Source organism: Macaca fascicularis, chromosome 11 (assembly GCF_037993035.2).
Source record: "Macaca fascicularis isolate 582-1 chromosome 11, T2T-MFA8v1.1".
Lineage (NCBI taxonomy): Eukaryota > Metazoa > Chordata > Mammalia > Primates > Cercopithecidae > Macaca > Macaca fascicularis.
Window position 1 is genome coordinate 106,832,698 of NC_088385.1, and position 26,618 is coordinate 106,859,315.

General features: G+C 35.0%; 1 protein-coding gene across 11 annotated transcripts in view; it reads right to left on the bottom strand.

Moving 5' to 3' along the window:
* Positions 1 to 26,618, bottom strand: part of ANKS1B (ankyrin repeat and sterile alpha motif domain containing 1B) — a 1,288,070-nt gene that overhangs the window by 1,104,585 nt on the left and 156,867 nt on the right. For all 11 annotated transcript variants that reach the window (XM_005571954.5, XM_015430681.4, XM_005571953.4 and 8 more), the window contains exon 2: positions 8,238 to 8,318. In XM_005571954.5, coding sequence (XP_005572011.1) covers positions 8,238 to 8,318 — 81 coding nt within the window. The remainder of the gene's footprint in view (positions 1 to 8,237; positions 8,319 to 26,618) is intronic.

Below are 26,618 nucleotides of genomic sequence, written 5' to 3' on the forward strand. Positions count from 1 at the left end.
TTGTATTTTAATCAAATCTCTTCTCCCCCACCCGCCTTCCCTTCAAAGCCTCCTATAAACACCAATTAACTTTCTACTTCCATGAGATCTCCTTTTTTCAGCTCCCACACATGAGTGAGAGCATGTGATGTTTGTCTTCCTGTGCCTGCCTCATTTCACTTAACATAATGATCTCACGTCCATCCATGTTGCTGCAAGTGACAGGATTTCATTCTTTTGTACAGTTGAATAATATTCTATTGTGTATATGTGCCATATTTACTTTATCCATTCACTCATTAATAAGCAGGCTGATTCCACATCTTAGCTATTGGGAACAGTGCTGCAATAAACTGGGGAATGCAGATATCGCTTTGATACCCTGATTTTTTTTTTTTTTTTTTTGGAGCTGTACCCAGCAGGGACATTGTGAAATCATATAGTAATTCTATTTTTAGTTTTTTAAGGAACCTCCATACTTGTCTTCCATTGTCATTGTACTAACTTCATTCCCATCAACAGTGTATCTGCATTCCCCTTTCTCTGCATCCTTGCCAGTAGCTATTATATTTGTATTTTCAGTAAAAACCATTTTAACTGAGGTGAGATGATACTGTGATTTTAATTTGCATTTCCCCAATGATTAGTAAGGTTGAGCATTTTTTCATATGCCTGTTGGTCATCTGTAAGTCTTCTTTTGAGAAATGTCTATAATCCTTTGCCTATTTTTAATGAAATTATTTGTTTTTTTGCTATTGAGTTTTTTAGTTCCTTATACATTCTGGCTATTAATCTGTTGCTGGATAGATAGTTTTCAAATAATTTTTCCCCATTCTGTCGGTTGTTGAAGCTGGGAAAACTGGATAACCATATTCAGCAGAATGAAACTAGATCTCTGTGTCTCAACAAACACAAAAATTCAATGAAAACGGATTAAAGATTTACATCTAAGACCTAAAACTATGAAACTAGGAGATGAAAATATTGGGAAAACACCTCAGGACATTGGTCTGGACAAATAATTTTTGGGTAAAACCTCAAAAACATAGGCAACTAATGCAAAAATAGACAAATGGGATTACATCAAGCTTAAAAGCTTCTACACAGTACTTTTTAAAATTATTATTTAGGTTGAGCCTTATAGCTTATTCTAAGGAATCCACAAATGAGCACATGGTCTGTGCTTGGTTACCTGGCATGAAATATTCACTCATTGATTGATGAGCATTTGGGTTGGTTCCACGATTTTGCAGTTGTGAATTTTGCTGCTATAAACATGCATGTGCAAGTAAATTTACCAATGTAACCAAATACTACCTGGACCCCCATAACTTACTGAAAAATTAAAATTAAAAAAATATATATTTATTGGGACTGTGAAAAAAAGAAATATTAAGTTATGTTGCTAATCAGTATCTGTAGAATAGCAAGCAGCAAAATAATCCCTATGTATTAAATGTAAATTAGCATTTTCTGATATCCAGCATTTGACAAATAACAGATACTCTAAAATCCTAAAGTAATTGTGATTGACAAGAACATAGAAAAAAATATTTTAGAAAATGGAAATGGAAATGGAATAATACTTTCCATTTCCCAGGAACAAAGTAAAACATCAAATTAAATTTAATAACATCCAATGTAAATAACTGCAATAGTTTGCAGCTTTAAGCTAATACATGTAAGTTCAGGTAAAAACAGGAATTCTAGAAGCACTGATTTTTGCTAGTACATTTAATTCACACCCATTTTCTGAAAGATATAAATACACATCTGATTAATAAAAAATGTATTTCAGTAAGCTCAGCATATGCTCTGAGCAAAATTAAATAAGTTGGGAAGAGTCAACCTTCAAATTTCTTTGCCTCAACGGCAAGATTCCCTGTAATTAAATCACAACCAAAGAAGTTTATTTCATACCATCCTCTTTTGCTTGTTGATTGAGTCCAAAGAATTTCAAAATAAATGCAAATCATCTACATATGGATGCAGAATTAACAACTAATGAAACTCTCAGATTTAATAAGGTCCTTTTGATTTCAGATTTTCTTGACACTTTTACTTCTCTCTAATGGGAATCAAGTTGCAGATGTGTTCAAGATGGTCAAAAGATTTCAGGACAATACGTCCCATTTTCTAACTGAAGTTTCTTTACATATTGAATTCACTCTCATAGATTTCTAGATTACAGAGTGAATAAAGGCAAAATTTAACTAGTCTGTATCCTTATCCAGGAAAAAAATCAAGCTGACTAAAGATGCTTCCAGTTATTCAAAGAGCAACTTCAGAGACCAGATTATACAATTTTTAGAGGAGGTATGCCTCTTTTATTAGAAAACCTAAGAAAGATCAAATCAAAAATACAGATAGCTTATTATATGGATTCTAGATCCAACCTGATACACAATTTGGATTACAGATAATGAGGTCTAGCATGCATTAAATACTTTAAAAGGTAGAAGAATAGAAAACACTTTATGTGTATATAAAACAATATATATATTTCAGAGATACAATAACGATTTGCTGATATTTTTCAAAACAGCATACAAGTATCACAATATACCAAATATAGTTTAATAACATTAAACTTAAGAAAATAAATAAAGGACTATCTGTTAAGTAGAGAAGAAAAACTGAATTAAAATATGAATATACAGGTTTAGTATAATCTCACAGGGATACGATTGTTACTAAAAATAAAGGATGAAGAGAGGAGAAAAGTCAGAAAAAAAGGAAAAGTAAAGGAAAAAAGGAAGGAGAGAACTAGGGAAAGAAGAGGAGAACAGGGAAAAAGGGATGAGAAAACGTGGGAGGCAGGGAAGGAAGGCAGGCAGGCAGGCAGGTAGTCTGGCCAGCCAATTGCTTTTCAGAATAGAATTAAGGGATTTGAATTTGTACTAGAAATACATGTGGTGATGACTCCTCCATATTTTAAAAAGAGAAAGAGATACAAAGAAATAGGTCTCTACCCTATCTATGGAAATAATTTATAATACTTGCAGTAAATTTTGTTCTATTAACCATGTTTTTTTTCCTATTATTTGATGGTAATAATTTTCCAATCTGTAATTACAAATAACCCAGGAAATCACCAGTAGTGTGCATTTTCCATTGTGTTCTGATCTGACTAATTGAAGATTAATTGCTCAATATGAAATAATGCATTTCAGGTACAAAATGCTGCTTCGTTTGTGGATTAACTAGCATTGATAAACAATGCCTCCCAATGAAAATGTACAAAATCAGAAAAACTGGTTTAATTTTCAGTATGAAGGCTTTAGATTATATGTTGGGGGTAGGGGGAGAGTTTGTGCTCAAAGCAAAAGAATAAACTATATGACCCTGAAACATTATGGTGGCTCTATGATTCTATGAACTTTAGCCTACCAATCATGTTTATGGAAACAGTCTATAGCAGATGGATACAACAATAGCAACAAACGTGGAAATGATGTGTTTCTGTGCAGACTGCTAAGGCTTGCTTGGGAAGAATACAATATAATCATTGTCACTTACCTCTGCTAAGTGAGAACGCAAATAAAAGAAACACCCTTCTTCTCTGGTTCTGAGATACATTCTGTGACACTATTTTCTCCTTCAAATATCTTTTAAACCAATATTAAAATTAGCATTCCATGTAAACATATGACAAATGATTATGGGAGGCAGGCCAGAAATATATAATGTGACAGAGAAGAGCCAGGGAGAGTTTAACAACAAAGGGGAGATAATGCAGAGAACTGGTAAAAGCATAGACTCAGAACCAGAACACTTAAGCTCTAGACACAACCCCACTTTAATATCTACGTGGCCATTAAGTCACTTATCTAAATGGGCATTATTTCTCCATCTATAAAATGAGGGAGGTGAGAGGTGTCAGGTAGAATAAGTGATCTCTAATTGCACAAGTTCATAGATAATTTAAACATGCAAAATCAGGAAACATATACTGTATATGAAAATCCCAATTTCAGAACTGTAGCATCATAGTGCATAACTGAGCCATAAATAATACCAACACAGTGTATCATTCAATGTTATAATTGTAAGGAACAATGGAGAACACCGAGCCAATCTATTCAAGCTATTGAACTGAGGCCTAGAGATGTTACATAAATGGTTCAAGATCACACAACTAGCAGAGTTGGGGAGATGGGGTTAGAATTTTCCTGCTTTTTCCAATGCCTATAGGATGACACCGAGTGAAATCTTACTAGAATTAAAAAGAAAAGATAAATGAGACCTTTCAGATAAAAGCACAGATATATAATTCCCATAGACTATCTGTAATTAAAGGGATCTTAAAAGATACCTAATCAAGTTATCTGTTTGTGAGACTCTTAATGATTGCTATTCAATTTGCTTAAATTATCTTCACTTTCTAAATTGCCAAAAAAAAAAACAAAACTTATGTCATGGGTCACAGAAAAAAACATATCTCAACAGTTAGAACTTCATAGACTATCACGTATAAATCAGTATTTATTAAATACTTCACTGAAAATCCAGGAGGGATATGAATGCTAATCCATTTTGGGACAATATTATTTTGAGAAGTGCTTACTTACAATGCCAATCTGAGAAGAACAAGAAAAGCAGTATGCCTCAAATGAAAGGTCAGGCCCGATACATCCTGCCCATTAGATGTAATAGAATTTATCTTCCCAATTGGAACTAAAAAATTTGATAGTGGCCTGAATCCATAATTCAGATAGCCAAGAAGCCATAAGGATTATATTACTTGAGCTGATTTGTCTTTGTTCCTGATGACTCAGGTAAAAAAAGAATAAATAACAATATCCTCCATTAAAATATTTAGATATCTGGACATACTTTCCATTCTATAAAGGAACAGAAAAAAAAGATCTGGCAAAATAGTTCTAAATGAGATGATATAAGACAATATAGACTAGGAACTGAATAAAAATAAATATAATTTGGGAATTCCAATACTAAAAATTTAAATAATGAAACATAAAGTTTATAATAGTTTGTGTAACTCAGGTGATTCTCTAAACAGACTGATAGCATTAAATTTATACATTTTAAGAGGAAAATGTCATTGTGATCAATAATGCCAAAAAAATAAATTTCTTGCAGTAAGAGCTTTATGACCACCAAGCCTAAGATTAAGTATGAAGAAGACCCTTGAATCTCCATTCACAGAAAAAGAGAAATGTTAGGTGAAAAAACAAAAAGTAACTAGCATTTACTTTTTAAAAAATAATTTCAACTTTTATTTTAGATATGTGCAACTTTTATTTTAGATTCAGGGGATACCTGGGTATATTGTATGATGCTGAGGTTTGGGATACAATTTATCCCATCACCCTAACACTGAGGATAGTACCCAATAGTTTTTCAACCCTCCCTACCCCCTCTAATGCTCTCCAGTTTCTATCATTGCCATCTTCATGTCCACAAGTAGCCAGTGTTACATTCCCACTTGTAAGTGAGAACATGTAGTATTTGATTTCCTGTTCCTCCATTAATTCACTTAGAGTAATAGCTTCCAGCTGCATCCATGTTGTTGCAAAGGATACAATTTCATTCTTTTCATGGCTGCACAGTATTCCATGGTGCATATGTACTGCATTTTCTTTATCTAATCCACCACTGATGGGTACTTCAATTGATTCCATGTCTTTGCTATTGTGAATAGTGCTGCAATGAGCATGCAGGTGCATGTGTCTTTGTGATAGAACAATTTATTTTCTTTTGGATTTATACCCTGTAATGGGAATGCTGGGTTGAATGGTAGTTCTGTTTTAAGTTCTTTAAGAAATCTCCAAACTGCTTTCCAGAGACTGAACTAAGTTTTACATTCCCACCAACAGTAAATAAGCACTCTCTTTACTCTACAAAAGATGCCAACACTTGTCATTTTTTGACTTTTTAATAATAGCTATTCTGACTGGTATGAAATCATTTCTCTGTGGTTCTGATTTGCATTTCTCTGGCAATTAGTGATGTTGAGCATTTTTTTCATACACTTGTTGGCCACTTGTATATGTTCTTGTAAGAAGTGTCCATGTCTTCTGAGTACTTTTTAATGGGATTATTTGGTTTTTGCTTGTTGAATTTTTTAAATTCCTTATAGATCCTGAATATTCAGCCTTTGGTAGATGCATAGTTTATGAATATTTTCTCCCATTCTACAGTTTGTTTACTCTGTTGATAGTTTCTCTTGCTGTGCAGCTCTTTAGTTTAATGAAATTAGGTCCTACTCGTCTTATTTATTTATTTATTTATTTATTTATTTATTTTTGAGACAGAGTCTCACTCTGTCGCCCAGGCTGGAGTGCAGTGGTGCGATCTCTGCTCACTGCAACCTCTGCCTCCAGGGTTCAAGCAATTATCCTGCCTCAGCCTCCTGAGTAGGTGGGACTACAGGCACATACCACCAAGCCCAGCTAATTTTTGTAATTTTAATAGAGACAGGGTTTTGCCACGATGGTAAGGCTGGTCTTGAACTTCTGGCCTCAAGCTATCCGCCTGCTTCGGCCTCCCAAAATGCTGGGATTACAGGCGTGAGCCACCACACCTGGCTTCAAATTTTTTTTTGTTGCAATTGCTTTTGAAGTCTCTATCATGAAATCTTTGTCCAGTCCTATATCCAGAATGGTGTTTCCAAGGTTTTCCTCTAAGATTCTTAAGTTTGAGATCTTACCTTTAAATCTTTAATCCACCTTGAGTTAATTTTTGTATATGGTGAAAGGCAAGGGTTCAGTTCCATTCTTCTGCATATGGTTAGCCAGTTATCCTAGCACTATTTATTGAAAAGAGAGTCCTTTCTCCATTGCTTATTTTTTATCGATTTTGTTGAAGACCAGATGGCTATAGGTATACGGTTTTATTTCTGGGTTCTCTAACCTGTTCATTGGTCTATGTATCTGTTTTCATCCCACTACCATGCTGTTTTAGTTACTGTAGCCTTATGGAATAGTTTGAAATCTGCTATCATGATGCCTCTGGCTTTGTTCTTTTTGCTTAGGATTGCTTTGGCATTTGAGCTCTTTTTTTAATTCAAAATGAATTTTAGAATAGTTTCTTCCTAGTTCTGTGAAAAGTGACATTAGTAATTTGATAGGAATAGTACGGAATCTGCAGATTGTAACTAGTATTTTTAAAGCAGTAATTACCACATCTAAAAACTAAAGTGAGGGCCAAGCACGATAGCTCACAACCGTCACTTTGGGAGGCCAAGGCAGGTGGATCACGAGGTCAGGAGTTCTAGACCAGCCTGACCAACACGGTAAAACCCCATATCTACTAAAAATACAAAAATTGGCCAGGTGTGGTGGTGGGCACCCGTAATCCCAGCTACTCAGGAGGTTGAGGCAGGAGAATCACTTGAACCCAGGAGGCAGAGGTTGCAGTGAGCCAAGATCATGACACTGCACTGCAGCCTGGGCAACGGAGTGAGACTCTGTCTCAAAAAAAAAAAAAAAAAAAAAAAAAACACCATGAAATGAAATGATACAGATCTGGGAAAACTAACTTGGTCATTCACACAAAGGGAAAACAGAGACGAGGGGGAGATAGAGGAATAGGGTCATTTTTCTTCTGTAGGGGAGGACAGAACATATGAATCGTTTGGAGGACTCATCACACTTTAACTCTGTCACTAAACCATTAGGATACCTAGCTAAAATACTGGAAATAGAGGTTGTTATGACTACACATTCTTTCACTCTCCATAATGTATAGTATTACATTATTTGAAACATAGTTTTACACATTAAAAAAATTTAGGGTTGCGAAATCTAAAACTAGAAAGATAATCGTGAATGACAAAGATAAAACATTTTAGCTAAATAAGGATTTTGAAGTGGTTCATATAAGTGACTAAGGCTCAGAATAGTGGGAGTCTGCTAAGATTGCACTCCTAGTAAACTCCCATGTTGGGTGAATACAAGGAGACACCAAAAAAGGTAGAGGGGTGTTATCAAGTGGTTTTGTCCCATTCTCTCCCCAAAGCTACACATGACTGGCATGGTCCTATCAATTTTTCCATTCTCCCAGTGTGACAGTTGAGTATTTTACAGCATTTCTTTCAGCTTACATTCTGCACACAATTATACTCAGCAACATTTCTACCAAGTCTGACTTGTCAGTATTGTCACCTGATCCCTTTCCAAATTCATCTAAGCCCATTGGACTCATGGAAACATGAGAAAGGTATCGTCACACATAATTAACTTCATCACATGTAACTAAATACACACGATTCCATCCAAATAAGTGGCACTTACTTATGTCCATTTAAGGCTGCATGGTGTAAAGCAGTGTAACCCGAACTGTCTGTGCAGTTCACATTGGGGCCTCGCCAGATGCTGCAAATAAAGCACAAGCGCAGAGTTAACAGTGAAGCAGGATCTTGCCTAGAAAAACAAAAAGAAGCCTGGTAGCCCCACAGCCAGCAGCAAGTTGCAGATGAAAATTTTAGCCATGTGGAAAATGATTGCCATTTTCCATGAATTCCCCTCAGAACATCAACTTCATTTACTTGATAAACGGAAACTAATAGAGAATGCAACTATTAATATCTTCAGAAATTATTAACAAATGTGTGTCCATGGTCGTGCACTGAAGTCTGGATCCAAGAATTCCCTATTACTTTCTATCATTACTTAAATATTAGAGGCAACTAACATTCAGCTACTATATTCCATTCCGAAGAATAAAGATTTATGAGACCTGCCTCATGACTGTTAACACACTCCTTCTGAGGTGGCAGTGATTTATATAAGTTATAAGATATTTTTGCATTGTGGGAAGAATATAAAGTCTTTTTGCTGTTCTATTGCAACCAAGAAAATGTAATCAATATTTCATACTTGAAAATAAAATGGAAGATTTGGACTGTTGTAAACCATGAGAAGATCCTAACAATTTTGCAGTCATCATTGATTTTACTATGCAATATATTCTGGAGATAACATGTAATTATATAAAAGAGTCTCTTTTTTTTTGATAACTACAATTAAGGAAACTCTTTTTAACTTTTGGAAAATAAGGCACTGAAAGACACTTTTCCAAAAATAGAACAAAAAAAATTGCTTTATCTGATGGTCACAGTGATATCAAAACTATCAAAGATAATATCTAATGATAAACTAGTTCACACATTCACAAAACATTTACTGTACACCAATTGTATGTCACATATTGAGCTAGGCACTGGGAGCACAAAATCATAACTCAAGGTCCTTCTTTACAAGAACATAGTGTAATGGAAAAGATAGACACACAAACTAATAATTACAAAGTAGTAAGATAATCGAGGTACCAGAGAGCACACAGGCATCTCTGAAAAGAGGATGAATGGCTATTCCAAACAAGGGGTCGTGGCAGCGTTAAACTAAGGTGGCTCAATGAAAATGAATAGAATGTGCTTATTTGACAGTTAATTAAAAGAAGAATTAACAAAACACATGGATCAATTGGAAGAAGGTGGGAAACTGGAAGCAGTAGTCTAGAGATGACTCAGACTTTAGGCTTACATGACTAGAAAAAATTACAATATTAACTAAGATGTAAAATGAAAAAAAGAGCAAAATCTTCTGCAGGGAGGACAACGAAGGATGCAGAGAAAACAATGACTCCTAGTTTGCAGACGTTAAATTTTAAGTATCTGACTTACTTATATAGGTTAAATGCAATCCCTATCAAAATCCCAATGGCATTCTTTAAGAAATTGAAAAAAACTTCTAAAATTCATATGAAACCATAAGAGACCCCAAATAGCCAAAACAATTCTGAGAAAGAAAAACAAAGTTGTAGGCCAGGCTCAGTGGCTCATGCCTATAATCCCAGCACTCTGGGAGGCTGAGGAGGGAGGTTCACTTAAGCTCACTACTTTGAGACCAGCCTTGGCAACATAGTGAGACTCCATGTCTGCTAAAAATAAAGAATTAAAAAAATTAGTCAGTTGTGGTGGTGCACACTTGTGGTCCCAGATACTCAGGAGGCTGAGGCAGGAGGGCTGCTTCAGCCTGGGAGGTCGAGGCTGCAGTGAACCACAATCATGCCACTGCACTCCAGCCTGGGCAACAGAGCAAGACCTTGCCACCACCCCACCCCCAACAAAAAAAAGAAAGAAAAAAAAATTGGAGGCATCACACTTCCAGATTCCAAATTTAAGGGATATATATATACAACAAAATATTATTCAGCCCTAAAAAAGAATTATATCTAACCATTTTCTATGACATGGATGACCCTGGAAGACATTATGCTAAGTGAAATAAGCCAGACATAAAAAGAAAAATATTGCCTGAAAATATATGAAATCTGAAAAAAAAAATCAAATATACAGAGATAGAGAACAAAAGATTGGTAGGGGGAGTAGAACGGGAGAAATAAATGTCAAAGGATACAAAGTAGCAGATATGTAGGATGAACAACTGTAGAGTTCTAAAGTACAACGTGAAGACTACAGGTACTAAAATTGTACTATATACGGGATTTCAGCTACATGAGTAGATTTTAGCTGCTCTTGCCACAAAAACAAAAAATAAAGGGTAACTCTGTGAGAGATGGATATTTTCATTTGTTTCACTGTAGTAAACTTTTTTTTTTTTGCTATCTATATGTATCCCATAACATGTGTATACCACAAATATACACGATAGAATTTATTTTTTAAAATACCACAATGAGATGCTACTATATAACTATCAGAATTGTTATGTTTAAAAAGACGTCATAAACCTATATTGACAAGGATGTAGATCAACCAGAGTTCACCCACACACTGCTAATAGGCACATAAAATAGTACAACCACTTAGTGAAACAATTTGGCAGTTTCTTAAAAAGTTATGTACAAATACCATACATACCATCAAATCATACCACACAAATAACATACAAATACCATATAATCCAATCATTCCATTCTAGGTATTTAGTCAAGAGAAATGAAAGTACATGTCCATATAAAGATTTGTACATTTAATATTAATAACAGCTCTATAGGTAATAGCCTAAAATAGAGACAATCCAAATGTCCATTAGCTGGTAAACAGACAAATTGTGATACATCCATACAATGGAAATAAAAAGAATTAAATACTCAGAAAAAAAAAGGAATTAAATACTACAGCATTGGTTGAAAATCTAAATCAATTAGATTCTCAGAACAGCAGAGCGGCTGCCCTTTGATTCTCAGAACAGCAGAGTGGCTGCCCTTCAATCACCCCAGCAGAAAGGGAGACATCCTTGGGCACAGATAAAATGCATGATCTCTGGACTAGACCCCTGATTTGTAGCCTTCATCAACTTCTGTGATGTAAATACTTCAACTTAACTCAGCAATAGGAAGAGATGCTAACAACTGCATTTCACAAGCAGACACAAGCCAATCCAGCACACCACTGAAAGGCTTACAACCAACAAGTCCTAACACTATGAACTCAGAGCTTCCCATGAGTTTTTGAAAACTTCCACTCTCAAATATGAACAAATAACCAAAGACGTCCAATCACTTGAGGAAAGCCTTTACTATTAAAGAAGCGAAAACAAAAAATTAGGAACAAACTATAGAAAAAAAGAAACCTAGAGAAAATTTGGACTATGCATGGAGAAGAAATTTCAAAAATAGTTATCATTAATACCATCTCAGTATCAGAAAAGATAATGAATGTAAGAACAATGAAATAAAAAAGAAAATCAGAGATAAAATCAGTAGAAGAATTAAAAATCAAGCTGATAAGGCCAGGCACGGTGGCTCACGCCTGTAATCCTAGCACTTTGAAAGGCTGAGGTGGGCAGATGCCTGGGATCAGGGTTCGAGACAACCCTGGTCAACATAGTGAAACTCCATCTCTACCAAAAATACAAAAATTAGCTAGGTGTGGTGGTACATGCCTGCAGTCCCAGCTACTTGGGAGGGTGAGGCAGGACAATCGACTGAACCCGGGAGACAGAGGTTGAAGTGAGTCAAGATCACACCACTGCACTCCAGCCTGGGTGACAGAACGAGACTCTGTCTCAAAAACAAATAAAAAGTAAAAAATAAAGCTCATGAAGTATCTCAGATACTTAGAAAAAAAAAGGCAAAGATACAGACAAAATAGAAGGGAAATCGTAAGAAAAGTAGGATACTCATTTAGCAGTTCCAATATTGAAAAATAGAGGTTCTTAAAATCAAAACACAGAAAACAGCAGAATGAAAACAATGAAAGATATCATTTTAAAAATTATCAGAACTTTAGGACATTAATTTACAAAATAAAATATACATGGGCCAGTCACGGTGGCTCACGCCTGTAATCCCAACACTTTGGGAGACCAAGGTCAGTGGATCACCTAAGGTCAGGAGTTTGAGATGAGCCTGGCCGACATGGTGAAGCCTTGTTTCCACTAAAAATACAATAATTAGCCAAGCATGGTGGTGCATGCCTGTAGTCCCAGCTACTCGGGAGGCTGAGGCAAGAGAAATGCTTGAGCCTGGGAGGCAGAGGTTGCAGTGAGGCTAGATCATGCCAGTGCACTCCAGCCTGGGCAACAGAGTAAGATTCTGTCTCAAAAAAAAAAAAGTACCTGGATAGCTTTGACAAAAATTAAAAAAAAAAAAAAAAAAAAAAAAGACAAAGAAATAACTGAAGTGAGTCCAATATGGTCTTTTAAATTTCAACTAAACAAATTCCTAAAACATCCATCCAGGGCTATTCTCTTAATTTATTTTCCTCTTTCAACTCTAGTTACACTAACAACTCTTCACTACCCAGGAAACCTAGAATGAAGAGAAATTATTCATACCTGTTACTTCTACTTCAATCTGCAACCTTCAGTTATCAACCTACACTCTCCAAGCTCTTACTATGACCAAGAAAATACAAGTCCAAGAATCGACCAAAAAAATGAATAAAATATCATCTCTTCCTCCAAAGCGCTGAAAATCTATTAGAGAAAAATATATACAGATAAATTACAATACAAGCAGTGACCATAGTGCCTACAGCACAGAAAACATCTAATAATTGTTTGTTATCAATCTTCTTCTTGTTCTTATAAAATAAATGTTACAATACAAAAATCTTTAACTCCCTAAATTAATACATCTGTTTAAGACAACTCCAACAAAAATCTCTATGGAGTATTTTAGGGAAAACTCAACTAAAAGTTCTAAATTTGATCTAGAAGAATTTACAGGAAAAAGAAATTGTGAAACAAGAAGTACTAATGGGATCTATATACTACCAATTATGAAAGCGTATCATAAAACAATACCAAAAAATTTTGGTCTAGCACCAGAATAGAGAGATCAATGAATATAAGAGAAGCCCTAGAAACAAGCCAGTCATACATATAGGAATAAAGTTGACATCTGAAAGAGGCAAAAAAAAAGGAAAACATCATTCAATAAATAGTCCCAGGAAATATGTTTTAATTACTGGGCAGGAAAAAATATTTTCAATTCCCTATCCCACACCATTTAGCAAAATTTCATACACATGATTTATCCTTGACTTCTCAAACCTCATTCCTAACCTCTTTTTCTCACACACCCTGTTCCAACCACACAGGCCTCCTTAAAAATATAAGTATGCTTGCACCTTATGACTGTCGCATTTGAAATTCTCTCTGCCTAGAAAGTTTTTTCCTCAATCATATGGCCCAATCGTCCTGCTCAAATGTCACCTCTTCAGAAACTCTCTCCCTAATTATTCAGTCAAAAATAGCACCCTATCATCATTCTCTTTCCTCTCAGTTATGGGACTTATCACCATCTGGCATTATATTATTTATTTATATGCTGTCTGTCTCCCCACTAGAATGAAAGCTCCACCACACTATCTTTGGGTCTTAAAACAGTGACTGGAATATTGTAGGTTCCCAGTAAATAAATATTTGTTAAATGAAATATAAAAATGTTGAATACATATATGAAAAATGTCCACCTCATTGGCAATCAAAGAAAGCAAAAAAACACCCATACCATTAAATATTTCTTTATCAAACTGGAAAAAATGTCAGTAATATTCAGTAATGGTTAGGATGCAGAGCTTATAATAAGCTGGTGGTGAAAATGTAAATTGGTACAATTTTTCTGGAAGGCAATTTGACAATACGTATTTAAAAACTTTCATAGTGTGCAAACTTGTTACCTAGAAATTCTCCTTGAGGAATTATTTTAAGAAAGTAATTAATAGTTTGTACAAATACTTAGCTATAAAAATATTTATCACAGAGAGTAGTAAAAAGTAAAAATTATGGATTTTGATATATAATGCCACTTAGAATAGTTATTCTCTAGCAAAGAGAATAACTAGTCAGCTAGATTTCTCGCACTGCTTGCCTCCAAAGCTTGGTACTCATCTTTCTCTCTAGCCCTCTTATACGAGACCCACAGCATTAGTGTCTTATACGGCCCCAACAGCATATGGCTTGAGCTCCTACTGATCAGGTTTTTTTTTTTTTTTTTTTAAGCTTATGTCAACCTCCCTGGGTTGAGAAAGTCTACCAACAGAATAGCCAGGGCTCCTAGAGAGGATGCAATTCTTCTTAGTTTTATACAATGGCTCAATATATGTGACAGATAAATGGATATTATGCATAAAATAAAAATCTCACAACAAAATGGAAAAATGGGATATTAATAGGCAATTCACAGAAAAGGAAATGTGAATAGCTAATAAATATTTGAAAATATAATTAACCTCACTGTGGCTAGCAAAGAGCAAAATAAAACAGTGGCTGCCTACTTTTCTACCATCAGATGAGCACAAATTTTTGAAGAAATCATTGATAACAAACAATGGAGGCAAATATGTGAAGAAACAGTCACTCTCACAGAATATTCATTGAAGTGTAAATTGCTACAACATTCTTGGAAAGTAACATGGCACTATATAATAAAATTTCAAACATGAATACTCCTAGACCCAATGACTCTACTTTTCAGGATCGATATCTATGAAATAAAAATATTCATATGAAGACTACAGACACAAAAATATCCACTATAGAATTTTAATAGCATAAAAGAGAAAGGGTCTGGCATGGTGGCTCACGCCTGTAATCTCAGCACTTTGGGTGGCTGAGGCAAGCAGATCACCTGAGGTCAGGAGATCAAGACTAGCCTATCCAACATGGTGAAATTCTGTCTCTACTAAAATACCAAAAATTAGCCAGGGGTAGCAGTGGGTGCTTGTAATCCCAGCACTTTGGGAGACTGGGACAGGTGGATTATTTGAGGTCAGGAGTTCAAAACCAGCCTGGCCAACATGGCGAAACCCCATCTCTACTCAAAATACAAAAATTAGCCAGGCATGGTGGTGTGTGCCTGTAATCCCAGCTACTCAAGAGGCTGAGGCATGAGAATCGCTTGAACCCAGGAGGCAGAGGTTGCAGTGAGCTGAAATTGGGCCACTCTACTCCAGCCTGGGTGGTAGAGTGAGACTCCATCTAAAATGCCCAGCAAAAAAAATTAAAAATTAACTAGTCCAATAGCTGAGAATGTGGCAAAAAAGGAAAAATTAATTAGGATTCATTCACACTATGAAATGTTATGCGACTATTAAAATAAATAACTCTGATCTGAATGCATTGACTTTGAAAGTCAGCCAAAACATATAAAGTGAAAAAAGTAAATTGCAGAATATTGTGTATGTCTGGAGCATTCCAAATGCTTTACATGCATTAGCTCATTTATAGCCACATGACAATAAGAAAGATACTATTATTATTTCCATTGTATAGATGAGAAATATTTGCAATAACATAGAAAAATACATGCAAAAATACATTATTCATTCTCTGAATTGTCTGAATGTTGAAATTATCATGAATTTCTTTAAGGAAAAGAAAAGACAATAAACTACAAGGGAAGAAAGATAGGTTTGCTCCAGATTATGAAGAACCTCACAATATGTTGAAAAACTTGGATTGTATTCTGCAGCAACTTGGAACTAAATGGCTTTCAGAAAGATAAGTATGTTCCTCACATGATCAGTCAGTGTTTTAGAATAAGAGCTCTTGTAACAGGTGGAAGGTAAACAGAGTGAGAGAGTTAGGTTAACTGTCTGTTTTACAGACCAGGGGAGAAACAAAGAAATTTGAACAAATGGAGATATAGTGGTAGATAGAAAGAGGGTGAGAAAATTCAAATTGTTATGTCTAAAATAAAACCTATGGGAGATGGTATCCATATGAACAGAATAAGAGCAAGAGAATGGCTGAGGTTTCAACCATGAACGAAATGCATCAATGATGAGATATCTCCGCTAGAAAAAGCTGCAAGGGCAGTGGTATCTTTTGGCAGGAGCCAAGTTTCAGTTAAAACTGATTAAAACACTAGGTTGCTTGGAATACCTCAGGCAAAAAATGGAAAAGAAACGGGAAAATACTGCAAATTAACTCTCATACATTTTTTAAATTTCTGCATGTTATTAGAACTTATAAATATTTTGTAAGAGAAGATATTTGTAACTAAAATAAGATTCAGGGCCTACAGATTTCAATTACCTATACCAACTCAGTTCCCCATTATACAAAAATTAATTATAATAGAAGCATTTTTTTAAAACCCCATTGAAAGTCACCTTCTCCTAGCAAAATGGATATGGATACATCTTTTTTAAACAAGGAGTTTAGAATAGAAAGTTAGCATATATCTAAATATATTCAACTGCACCTATTGACAGAGCCTCTAGGCACATATCCACATATCCATAGAACATCTACCGACACATTTGAAACACTATAAATAAGCCAGACCCAAACCCTCCAACTAAAAACTTAATTTAAAAAAGAAACCTTGATTTTTAAAAGCTCCAGCTTTGAGTTAATGTTCAGCTCCATCCCAACTTTTTATATTGCCTTGCCCCCTTTACTTAGGCATAATTAAAGTTCATATGGAACCAAAAAAGAGCCCGCATCTCCAAGACAATCCTAAGTCAAAAGAACAAAGCTGGAGGCATCACACTACCTGACTTCAAACTATACTACAAGGCTACAGTAACCAAAACAGCATGATACTGGTACCAAAACAGAGATATAGACCAATGGAACAGAACAGAGTCCTCAGAAATAATACCACACATCTACAACCATCTGATCTTTGACAAACCTGACAAAAACAAGAAATGGGGAAAGGATTCCCTATTTAATAAATGGTGCTGGGAAAATTGGCTAGCCATAAGTAGAAAGCTGAAACTGGATCCTTTCCTTACTCCTTATACGAAAATTAATTCAAGATGGATTAGAGACTTAAATGTTAGACCTAATACCATAAAAATCCTAGAGGAAAACCTAGGTAGTACCATTCAGGACATAGGCATGGGCAAAGACTTCATGTCTAAAACACCAAAAGCAACGGCAGCAAAAGCCAAAATTGACAAATGGGATCTCATTAAACTAAAGAGCTTCTGCACAGCAAAAGAAACTACCATCAGAGTGAACAGGCAACCTACAGAATGGGAGAAAATTTTTGCAATCTACTCATCAGACAAAGGGCTAATATCCAGAACCTACAAAGAACTCAAACAAATTTACAAGAAAAAAACAAACAACGCCATCAAAAAGTGGGCAAGGGATATGAACAGACATTTCTCAAAAGAAGACATTCATACAGCCAACAGACACATGAAAAAATGCTCAGCATCACTGGCCATCAGAGAAATGCAAATCAAAAGCACAATGAGATACCATCTCACACCAGTTAGAATGGCGATCATTAAAAAGTCAGGAAACAACAGGTGCTGGAGAGGATGTGGAGAAATAGGAACACTTTTACACTGTTGGTGGGATTGTAAACTAGTTCAACCATTATGGAAAACAGTATGGCGATTCCTCAAGGATCTAGAACTAGATGTACCATATGACCCAGCCATCCCATTACTGGGTATATACCCAAAGGATTATAAATTATGCTGCTATAAAGACACATGCACACGTATGTTTATTGCAGCACTATTCACAATAGCAAAGACTTGGAATCAACCCAAATGTCCATCAGTGACAGATTGGATTAAGAAAATGTGGCACATATACACCATGGAATACTATGCAGCCATCAAAAAGGATGAGTTTGAGTCCTTTGTAGGGACATGGATGCAGCTGGAAACCATCATTCTTAGCAAACTATCACAAGAACAGAAAACCAAACACCGCATGTTCTCACTCATAGGTGGGAACTGAACAATGAGATCACTTGGACTCAGGAAGGGGAACATCACACACCGGGGCCTCTCATGGGGAGGGGGGAGGGGGGAGGGATTGCATTGGGAGTTATACCTGATGTAAATGACGAGTTGATGGGTGCAGCACACCAACATGGCACAAGTATACATATGTAACAAACCTGCACGTTATGCACATGTACCCTACAACTTAAAGTATAATAATAATAAATAAATTTAAAAAAATAAAATAAAATTAAATTAAATTTAAAAAAAAGAGGGCCTAGATTGAAACCTTGATTAACTTAAGCTTGTTTCATAAAATGCAAGAGTTTCTAGATACATTTAAGAAATGTCTTGAAAAAGTGTAAAATGCTTATTACATATTTATTCCAAAAAAAGCAATTTTTAGATCCTTGGTCTTAGTCTAATACACACCCAAATCCCATTTCCTATGCCTGCTTGTCAATATCTCAAATTCTGTATGTGAGAATTATTGCCAAAAATGAATGTTCTCAGACAATATGAGATTGCCAATTACCAAAAATTTAATTTCCTTTGTTATATTATTTGCACTAATGTAACAAATCAGATTAGTATATTTTAGAATAAATATAAACAAAATAGTTTTCTACCAAACTTTCAAATAACCAGGACATTCATTAGTGAGAATATTCTATTATCTAAGGTTTCACATATTAAAGAAGATCATTCTTAAATAAACCATAAGCCTGAGTTTCTTGGGCCAATATCCATATACATAGCAAATAAGATTTGAAGCACAACTACTCCACAAATTGATCATTATTATACCCTCTATCAGTCTATGGGGAAAATCTGTCAGAAACAACATAAAACTATTTCAGTTTTTATTGATTCCTATCTGACCCTTGACACATGAGATCACTCCAAGGCATCAGATATGGAAATTCATACAAAATGTACATCTAATGCCTCAGGCAAGGTCAGAGTATGTAGGAATAGTCTTCTGACAGATCATATCATTTCAAGCAATGCAAAATAAACCTTCTTCTCAATCTGTGTCTTAATAGTTTACTTCCATTTTTAGATGAACTGGACATATGTACATATGCTACTGATTACTACAAGTGTAGTTCTCATCAGTTTAGTCATGGCACAATTTTATTGTCATGGGCTACAAGTGTCCCATATGGGTCAAAAGGGTCTATATCTCTATATCAGCACTGTCCTATAGAAATATAATGTGAGGACAGGACCTGATGGCTCACACTTGTAATCCCAGCACTTTGGGAGGCCAAGACAGGTGGATCACTTGAGCCCAGGAGTTTGAGACCAGCCTGGGCAACATGGTGAAACCACATCTCTACAAAAAATAAAAAAATTAGCCAGGCATGGTGGCATGCATCTGTAGTCCCAGCTATTCGGGAAGCTGAAGTGGGAGGATTGCTTGAGCCCAGGAGGTGGAGGTTGCAGTAAGCTGAAACTGTGCCACTGCACTCCAGCCTGGGCAATAGAGCAAGACCCAGTCTCAAAAACTGGAAAGAAAAAATACATAATGTGAGCCACATATGTGAATTTAAATTTTCTAGTAGCCACATTAAAAAGATGTGAAATTAGTTTGAATATACTTTACTCAACCTAATATATCAAGAACATTATTTCAACATATAATCAATACAAAAATTATTGAGATGTTTCACATTCTTTTTTATACTGTTTTCAATATTGGTGTTTATTTTACACTTACAGCACATCACAATTAGGACTAGCCACATTTCAAATGCTTAATATCCTGACATGGACAGTGGCTACTATATTGCACAGCACAGGGCATTTCTATATAATTATTCCAAGGGGGAAAAAAGAAAATTAACTCTAATAATATAAAAAAGCTTTCTAGTATGAGGAAGAGTAGCTAATGGATGCTGGGCCTAATACCTAGGAGATGGGTTGATCTCTGCTACAAACCACCATGGCACACGTTTACCTATGTGACAAACCTGCACATTCTGCACATGTACCTCAGAACTTAAAATATTAATAAAAGTTTAAGAAAAATAAATAAATAAATAATAAAAAGTATTGTCACACTGGAACCCCACATACTATCCCATATGAGTTTGCTGAATGAATATTTACTGAAATAGACATGCACTATAAAGCTTAAAAATGCAGAGGACAACTATGAACTGGCCTTCTGTGAAGAATTAGAACAAGAATAAGCAAACTCTAGACCATGAGCCACATCCAGTACACTGTTTGTTTTTGTAAATAAAGTTTCATCGAAACACATACAGACACACACACACACACACACACACAAACATAAAAGCTTTCTAAAAATAATCGCAAATATTGGCTTTGTAGTAAATATATGTCTGTCTGAGTCACAAACAATTTCTAAAAGATATGTTGTCTTTGGAGCAAAAATAAATACTAGATCTAGTATACAGTCATATCCTAGACTGTAATGCACAATTTTACAAAAGTCAGCACATCAGGAGCATCATAGTCAAAATTGTACTAACTAAACGTTTTCTAATGAATAATTTGTACCCTGAATTACTTGATGCAACTCTCAATACATGTATTTTTACTAGCAAATGGGAATTGAATGACTGTGGGCAAAAATAACTCCTTGAGTTATAATCACACATATAATACAATTATGACCTCTCTTCAATATATACAGTATGTGCCACAAGATAGAATTTTAGAATATGAAAAGAATTTGTAACCATGCAGAGTCATAAACACAGAGTCAAGAGACATGAGAGGAAAACTAGAGCATCTATTTTAACCTAGTTTTAACTTCATCACTTGTGCTAAAAGTGTAAAACATTCCTCCCAGCCCATATCTTCTCTTCTCTGCATGGATATAATTCCTGGAAAATAAACCAACAGACAAGGCAGATTAATCTCTCATTGTTACACAAACACTGATTTTGGTGACAACTGTTTTTCCTATCCTCACATTCTCTTCGTAGGTAACAATAATTCAAGGGTACTATGGTAGGAAAAAATAATGGTACCCCAAAGATGTATACATCCTAATCCCTGGAACCTGTGCATATTTTGTGTTACACAGCAAGGGAGAATTAAGGTTGCAGATAGACTTACACTGCTAATCAGCTGGCTTTAGCCTGGATTATCCAGGTGGGCCCCATGTAATCACAAGTGGAGAAGAGGGAAATGGAAGAGTCAGAATCAAAAAGATGGCACAGCCAAAAAGACTCAACTGGCCATTGTTGGCTCTAAAGATGGAAGAGGGTCATGAACCTAGAAATGTAAGCAGTCTTTAGTAGCTGGAAAAAGCAAGAAAACCATTTTCCTAGAGCCTTCAGGAGAGAATGCAGCCCTGCCCACACCTTGATTTTAGCCCAGTGAGAACCACAGACCTCCAGGACTGCAGGATAACAGATCTGTGTTGTTCTAAGCCACTACATTTGTGGTAATTTGCTACAGCAGCAATGGCAAACTAATACAGGTGTGCTTATTGTAATTAATAACCCCAAAATATGAGCTGCTCCAACCTTTCCAAATACTTGGGAATCTAAGGTAGCATGAGCAAGACAGCATGAACAAAACATTGACCAGGGACTTGCTACATACTAGAAATTATGCAGAATGCTTTGTATTGATTACCTAAGTTGATCTTCATAACAACCATGTGAGACTGGGGCTTTTTATAACCCCTGGATTTTTAAATGAAGAACTGAAGAACAGAAAAGTAATTTACCCAAGATCACACAGCTAGTTCACATTGCAAGCAAGATTTGGAACCAGGCTGCCTGATTCCAAAGCCAATGACATTAACCACACTACATTATACTTCGGTCTCATGGTTTTTATTTACTTTTGATTATAATAAAGTGGAGACATTTTTATTTGTATAAATGTAGGGGTCCAAGTGCAGTTTTGTTACAGGGATACATTGTATAGTGGTGAATTCTGGACTTTTAGTGTAACCATCACCCAAATAATTACATTGTATCTATTAAGTAACTTTTAATCCCTCACCTGGCAACTCCAACCCTCCCACCTTTCCTAGTTTCCAACATCTATTATTCCATACTCTACGTCCATGTGTACATATTATTTAGTTCCCATTTATAAGTGAGAACATGTGGTATCTGACTTTCTAAGTTGTTTCACTTAAGATAATGGCCTCCAGCTCCATCCGTGTTGCCAAAGACATTATTTCATTCTCTTTTATAGCCATATAGTATTCCATTGTATATATGCATATCACATTTTCTTCATCCAATCATCTGTTGATGGACACTTAGACACACTCCATATCTTTGCTATTGTAAATAGTGCAATAAACATATAAGTGCAAGTATCTTTTATGCAATAAACATATAAGTGCAAGTATCTTTTTGCTACAATGATTTATTTTCATTTGGATAGATATCCAGTAGTGGGATTCCTGGATTAAATGGTAATTACTGAGATATTTCCATGAAGTTTTCCATAGAGGTTATACTGATTTACATTCCCACCAATGGTGTATAAGCATTCCTAGGCCTTTTATGTTTCATAACCAATTGCATTCCTTCTATGAGTAGCTTGTTTATATTCTTTGCCCAGTTTTTGTACTGAGTTTTTCATTATTTTTATTTATTTTCATCATTCTTATTGATTTGAAGAAGCCATTTTATATGTATAGATATTAACCCTTTCTAAAGCTGCAAATATTTCTCTTACTTCATCTTGCAGCTGAACTTACAATGTCCTTCGCCTGGCCATAAATGTTTACTGAATCAATTCTGTCTTTCTTTAAATTTATTGTTTCTAGCCCTGGTACCATTGAAAGAAAGGTCTTCCTTATGCCAAGATGGTAACAATATTCTCTAATGTTTCCTTCTATTTCTTTTTTTTAGATTCAAATCTTTAATTTCTCTCTTTTATGGGTATATGATATAAGGTATTTCCCAATGGAATAAACTAATTCAATACCACTTTAAAATAATTAATTACCATCTAATTACCCCAGTGAAAGGCTTCCTTTCTCATATAGTATTTTTCTGTACCTGTATTTCTAACCTGTATTTTGACTGTTTTGTTACATTCATCTATCTTCTCCAAAAGACTAATATTACATTATTTAATTTCTATAGCTTTATAGCATATTTTAATAGCTAAAAATAGGTCTCTTCTGATATATATACTCTAAACTGTTTTTTTCTTGGGTTTATTCATCTTTATAATAGATGGTATAGTCAGACCAGGCACAGTAGCATGTGCCTATAGTCCCAGTTCTTCAGGGGGCTGAGGTAGGAGGATCACTTGAGTCTAGGAGTTTCAGTCTAGCCTGGGCAATACAGCAATACCTCATCTTTAAAATAAAAAAAAAATAAGTATAGTCAAATTGTCAAATTAAAAAAAAAGTTTTGGCTGTTATTGCATTAAACTTACAGAAAAAGGAGGAGGAAATGAGATCTTTGGAATTCTGTATTTTTCCAACTGAATCTGATTTCCATCTCTACAGCTTTGGTAACAGTCTTAGGCAACGTACTTCACTTCATTAGGCCTGAGTTTCCCCATAGGTAAAACCCAAGGATAATCACAATAATAACCTCACAGTATTGTGAGAAGATTAAATAAAAAATGTAAATATTAAATATACTACCTAATCCACAGAAGGTACTTATTAAATGTTATTTAATTGGTCTAACCTTTTTATACTTTCTTTATAGAACTCTTAAAAATATTTTAAAATTATTTTCTTTAGCATACTTACATAGTGAACACTATGTGCCAGATATTATTCTAAATGTTTTCTAAATATTTACTCAATAAATCCTCACAGCAACCCTATCGAATGAGTACTACACTTACTACACTTTACAGATTAAATAACTAAGGTATAGAGTAGTGAAGTACCTTGGTTCAGGTCACATGGCCCCTACCAGGTAAAGCAGGGATTCAAACCACAGCATGCCCTTAATCATTATCTACTGCCTTGTTATTTTAATTCCTAAGTAATTTAGTTCTTTATTACTATTCCAGATGAGGTCTTATTTTTCATGTCTTTTCATTACTGCTGCTCGCTTGGATACTGTGTTTTTCAAACTCATTCACTCACCCAAAAAAATAGCTATTGAGTATCCACTATGCACAGGCACTGTTCTCATTGTTCTAGTCACTGACAACACAGCAGTTGGAGAAGGTTGTATAGAAAAAAGACAAAAAGTCCTGCCCTCATGGTCTTTACATTCTGATTTAGTTAGACAAACAACAAACAAACGAATATATAAATATATGAAGCAAGAAGTGGTATCAAGAAATGCAAGAGGAACAGAATGCTGTTTTATGCAATATAGTCGAGCAAGTCTGTGGGATAATATGGCAACTTTGGAAGAAGAACATTTCAGGAAGAAATCGGCTTAATGTTGAGGAACAGCCAGGACAGCAGTGTGGCTGGAACAGTGTGAGCAAGGAAGAGAGCACAGAAAAGTGGGTCAGAGATGTGTGGCTGGATCACACAGAGCCTTGTGGTATGGCCTTGACTGGTATGGAAAGCCATTGGAGAGTTCCGAACGGAGAAATGACGTGATCTGACTTGTATTCCGCTGCTCTGTTAAGAATAGTCTGAAGGGGAAAGGGTAGAAGAAAGGAGATCAGTTAGAAGACTACTATAGTAATGCAGGAAAAGATGATGATGGCTTAGAGCAAAGGGGTAGCACCATGTAGGGGGAAAAACGCTTGGATTATGCATTTAAAGGTAAAGGAAACAGGATTTGCTGACAAATTGTGATGGGCAAAGAAAAGAAACAGGAAGGACTGCAAGATTTCTGTCATGAGCAACTAGAAAGTTGGAATTGCCATTTATTAATTTGGATAAGTTTGCAGAAGAGGTTCTCTACGATTTTTAGGTATAATAATCATGTATCTCTTCTTTTATAATATTCATTCCATTTTTTCTTCTTACCCAAGCTGCATTGGCTAGAACCACTAAAATAACAAGAGGATAATCTTTGTCTTGTTGATGAATTTAATGGCATGCCTCGTAAGGCATTAACATTTAGTATGATGTTTGCTATTGGATTCTCATGGATACTTTTTCAGCATATTAAGGAAACTTTTATTCCCTCAGTAAAGAACAAAAAGGTGGAATAGCATAATGGATAAAAGCACAGACTCAGGATTCAAACTGCCTAAACTAAAATGCTGATCCCTTCCCTAACTACACAACCTTGGGAAAATTACCTAACTACTCTGGTTCTCAGTTCTCTCACCTATAAAATGAATATACCAGTAATAGCTAGCTCACAGGGTTACTGTGAAGATTAAATTAGATGTAAAGTGCTAGCACAATGCCTGACACATAATCAATCATCCTTTCTGTAGGAAAAGTTTTTATCTAGAATGGCTCTTGTGGTTTGTTAAATATATTTAGGATATCTTTCATGATGGTCATACAGCTTTTCCCTTTTAATACATTAACATATTTAATGTCGGATAAGAACCATCTCTACACTACTGGAAGTAAATTTATCTACTTATGGTGTATTTTTTTAAATATAATCCTGAATTTGATTTGCTCTTTGTAACAGGATTTTGCATTCACATTCACATGTAAATTGTCTCTGGTTTTCTTGTCTTTTTTATTTTGTTTACATAAACTGAAGAGTTTGGGGCCTTTTTTCTAGTTTCCAGAATAATTCAACCAACATAGAAATTGATTATGTTAATTGAATATTTGAAATAGCAAATGTAAAATCATCTAGGATTGGCACTTTTGTGGAGTAAATCCTTAATACATTTCCAGTGTCTTCCATGATTACTGACTTATTAATACAGTTGACTTTTTCTTACATTAATTCTGTCATTTACATTTTTCTAGGAAATAAGTTATTTCCATTTAGGCTTTCTAATTTATTGACTAGAAATCATACATATTTTTAAGTCTGTTGTTATTGTCTATATTTACAGTTCTATCACCATTGTAATTCCCAATGTTCTGTGTTATTTTTCTCTCCTTGGTTAGCCTAGGGTGGGGCTATTTTATCAGCATATTCAGAGATTTAGTTAGCTTTATTTTCATCAAACGTCTATTGGATATGTTATTTATTCATTGTTTATTTACTTTTTAATTAACTACTCTCTGCTCTTAACTATAAGAATTCAGTTACCTATTTCACATTTGAGTTGAATGCTTAACTCATTTAATTTTATTCTTTCTTATTCAAAAGTAAAAGCATTACAGGCTGTGACATTTCTACGGAGGTTTTGCCCACATCACTTAGGTTTTGAAAAGCTGTATTTTCATTTCAATTATTATATACACAGCCTGTAATTCAGTTTTTATGTCCTTTTTACTATGAAAATTAGTGTTCTTTTTTAAATTTATCAATACTTAGAACCACTATACCTCTTGCTCTATTTCTTGTGTTACCACATTATAGTCACAGAATAATTCTTCAACTTCTAATAATTTCTTTAGATTTTCTTTGAAAACTAGTGTGCAGTTTTTCTTATGTTACATGTGACAAAAGTTCTTTGATTAACCAAATTT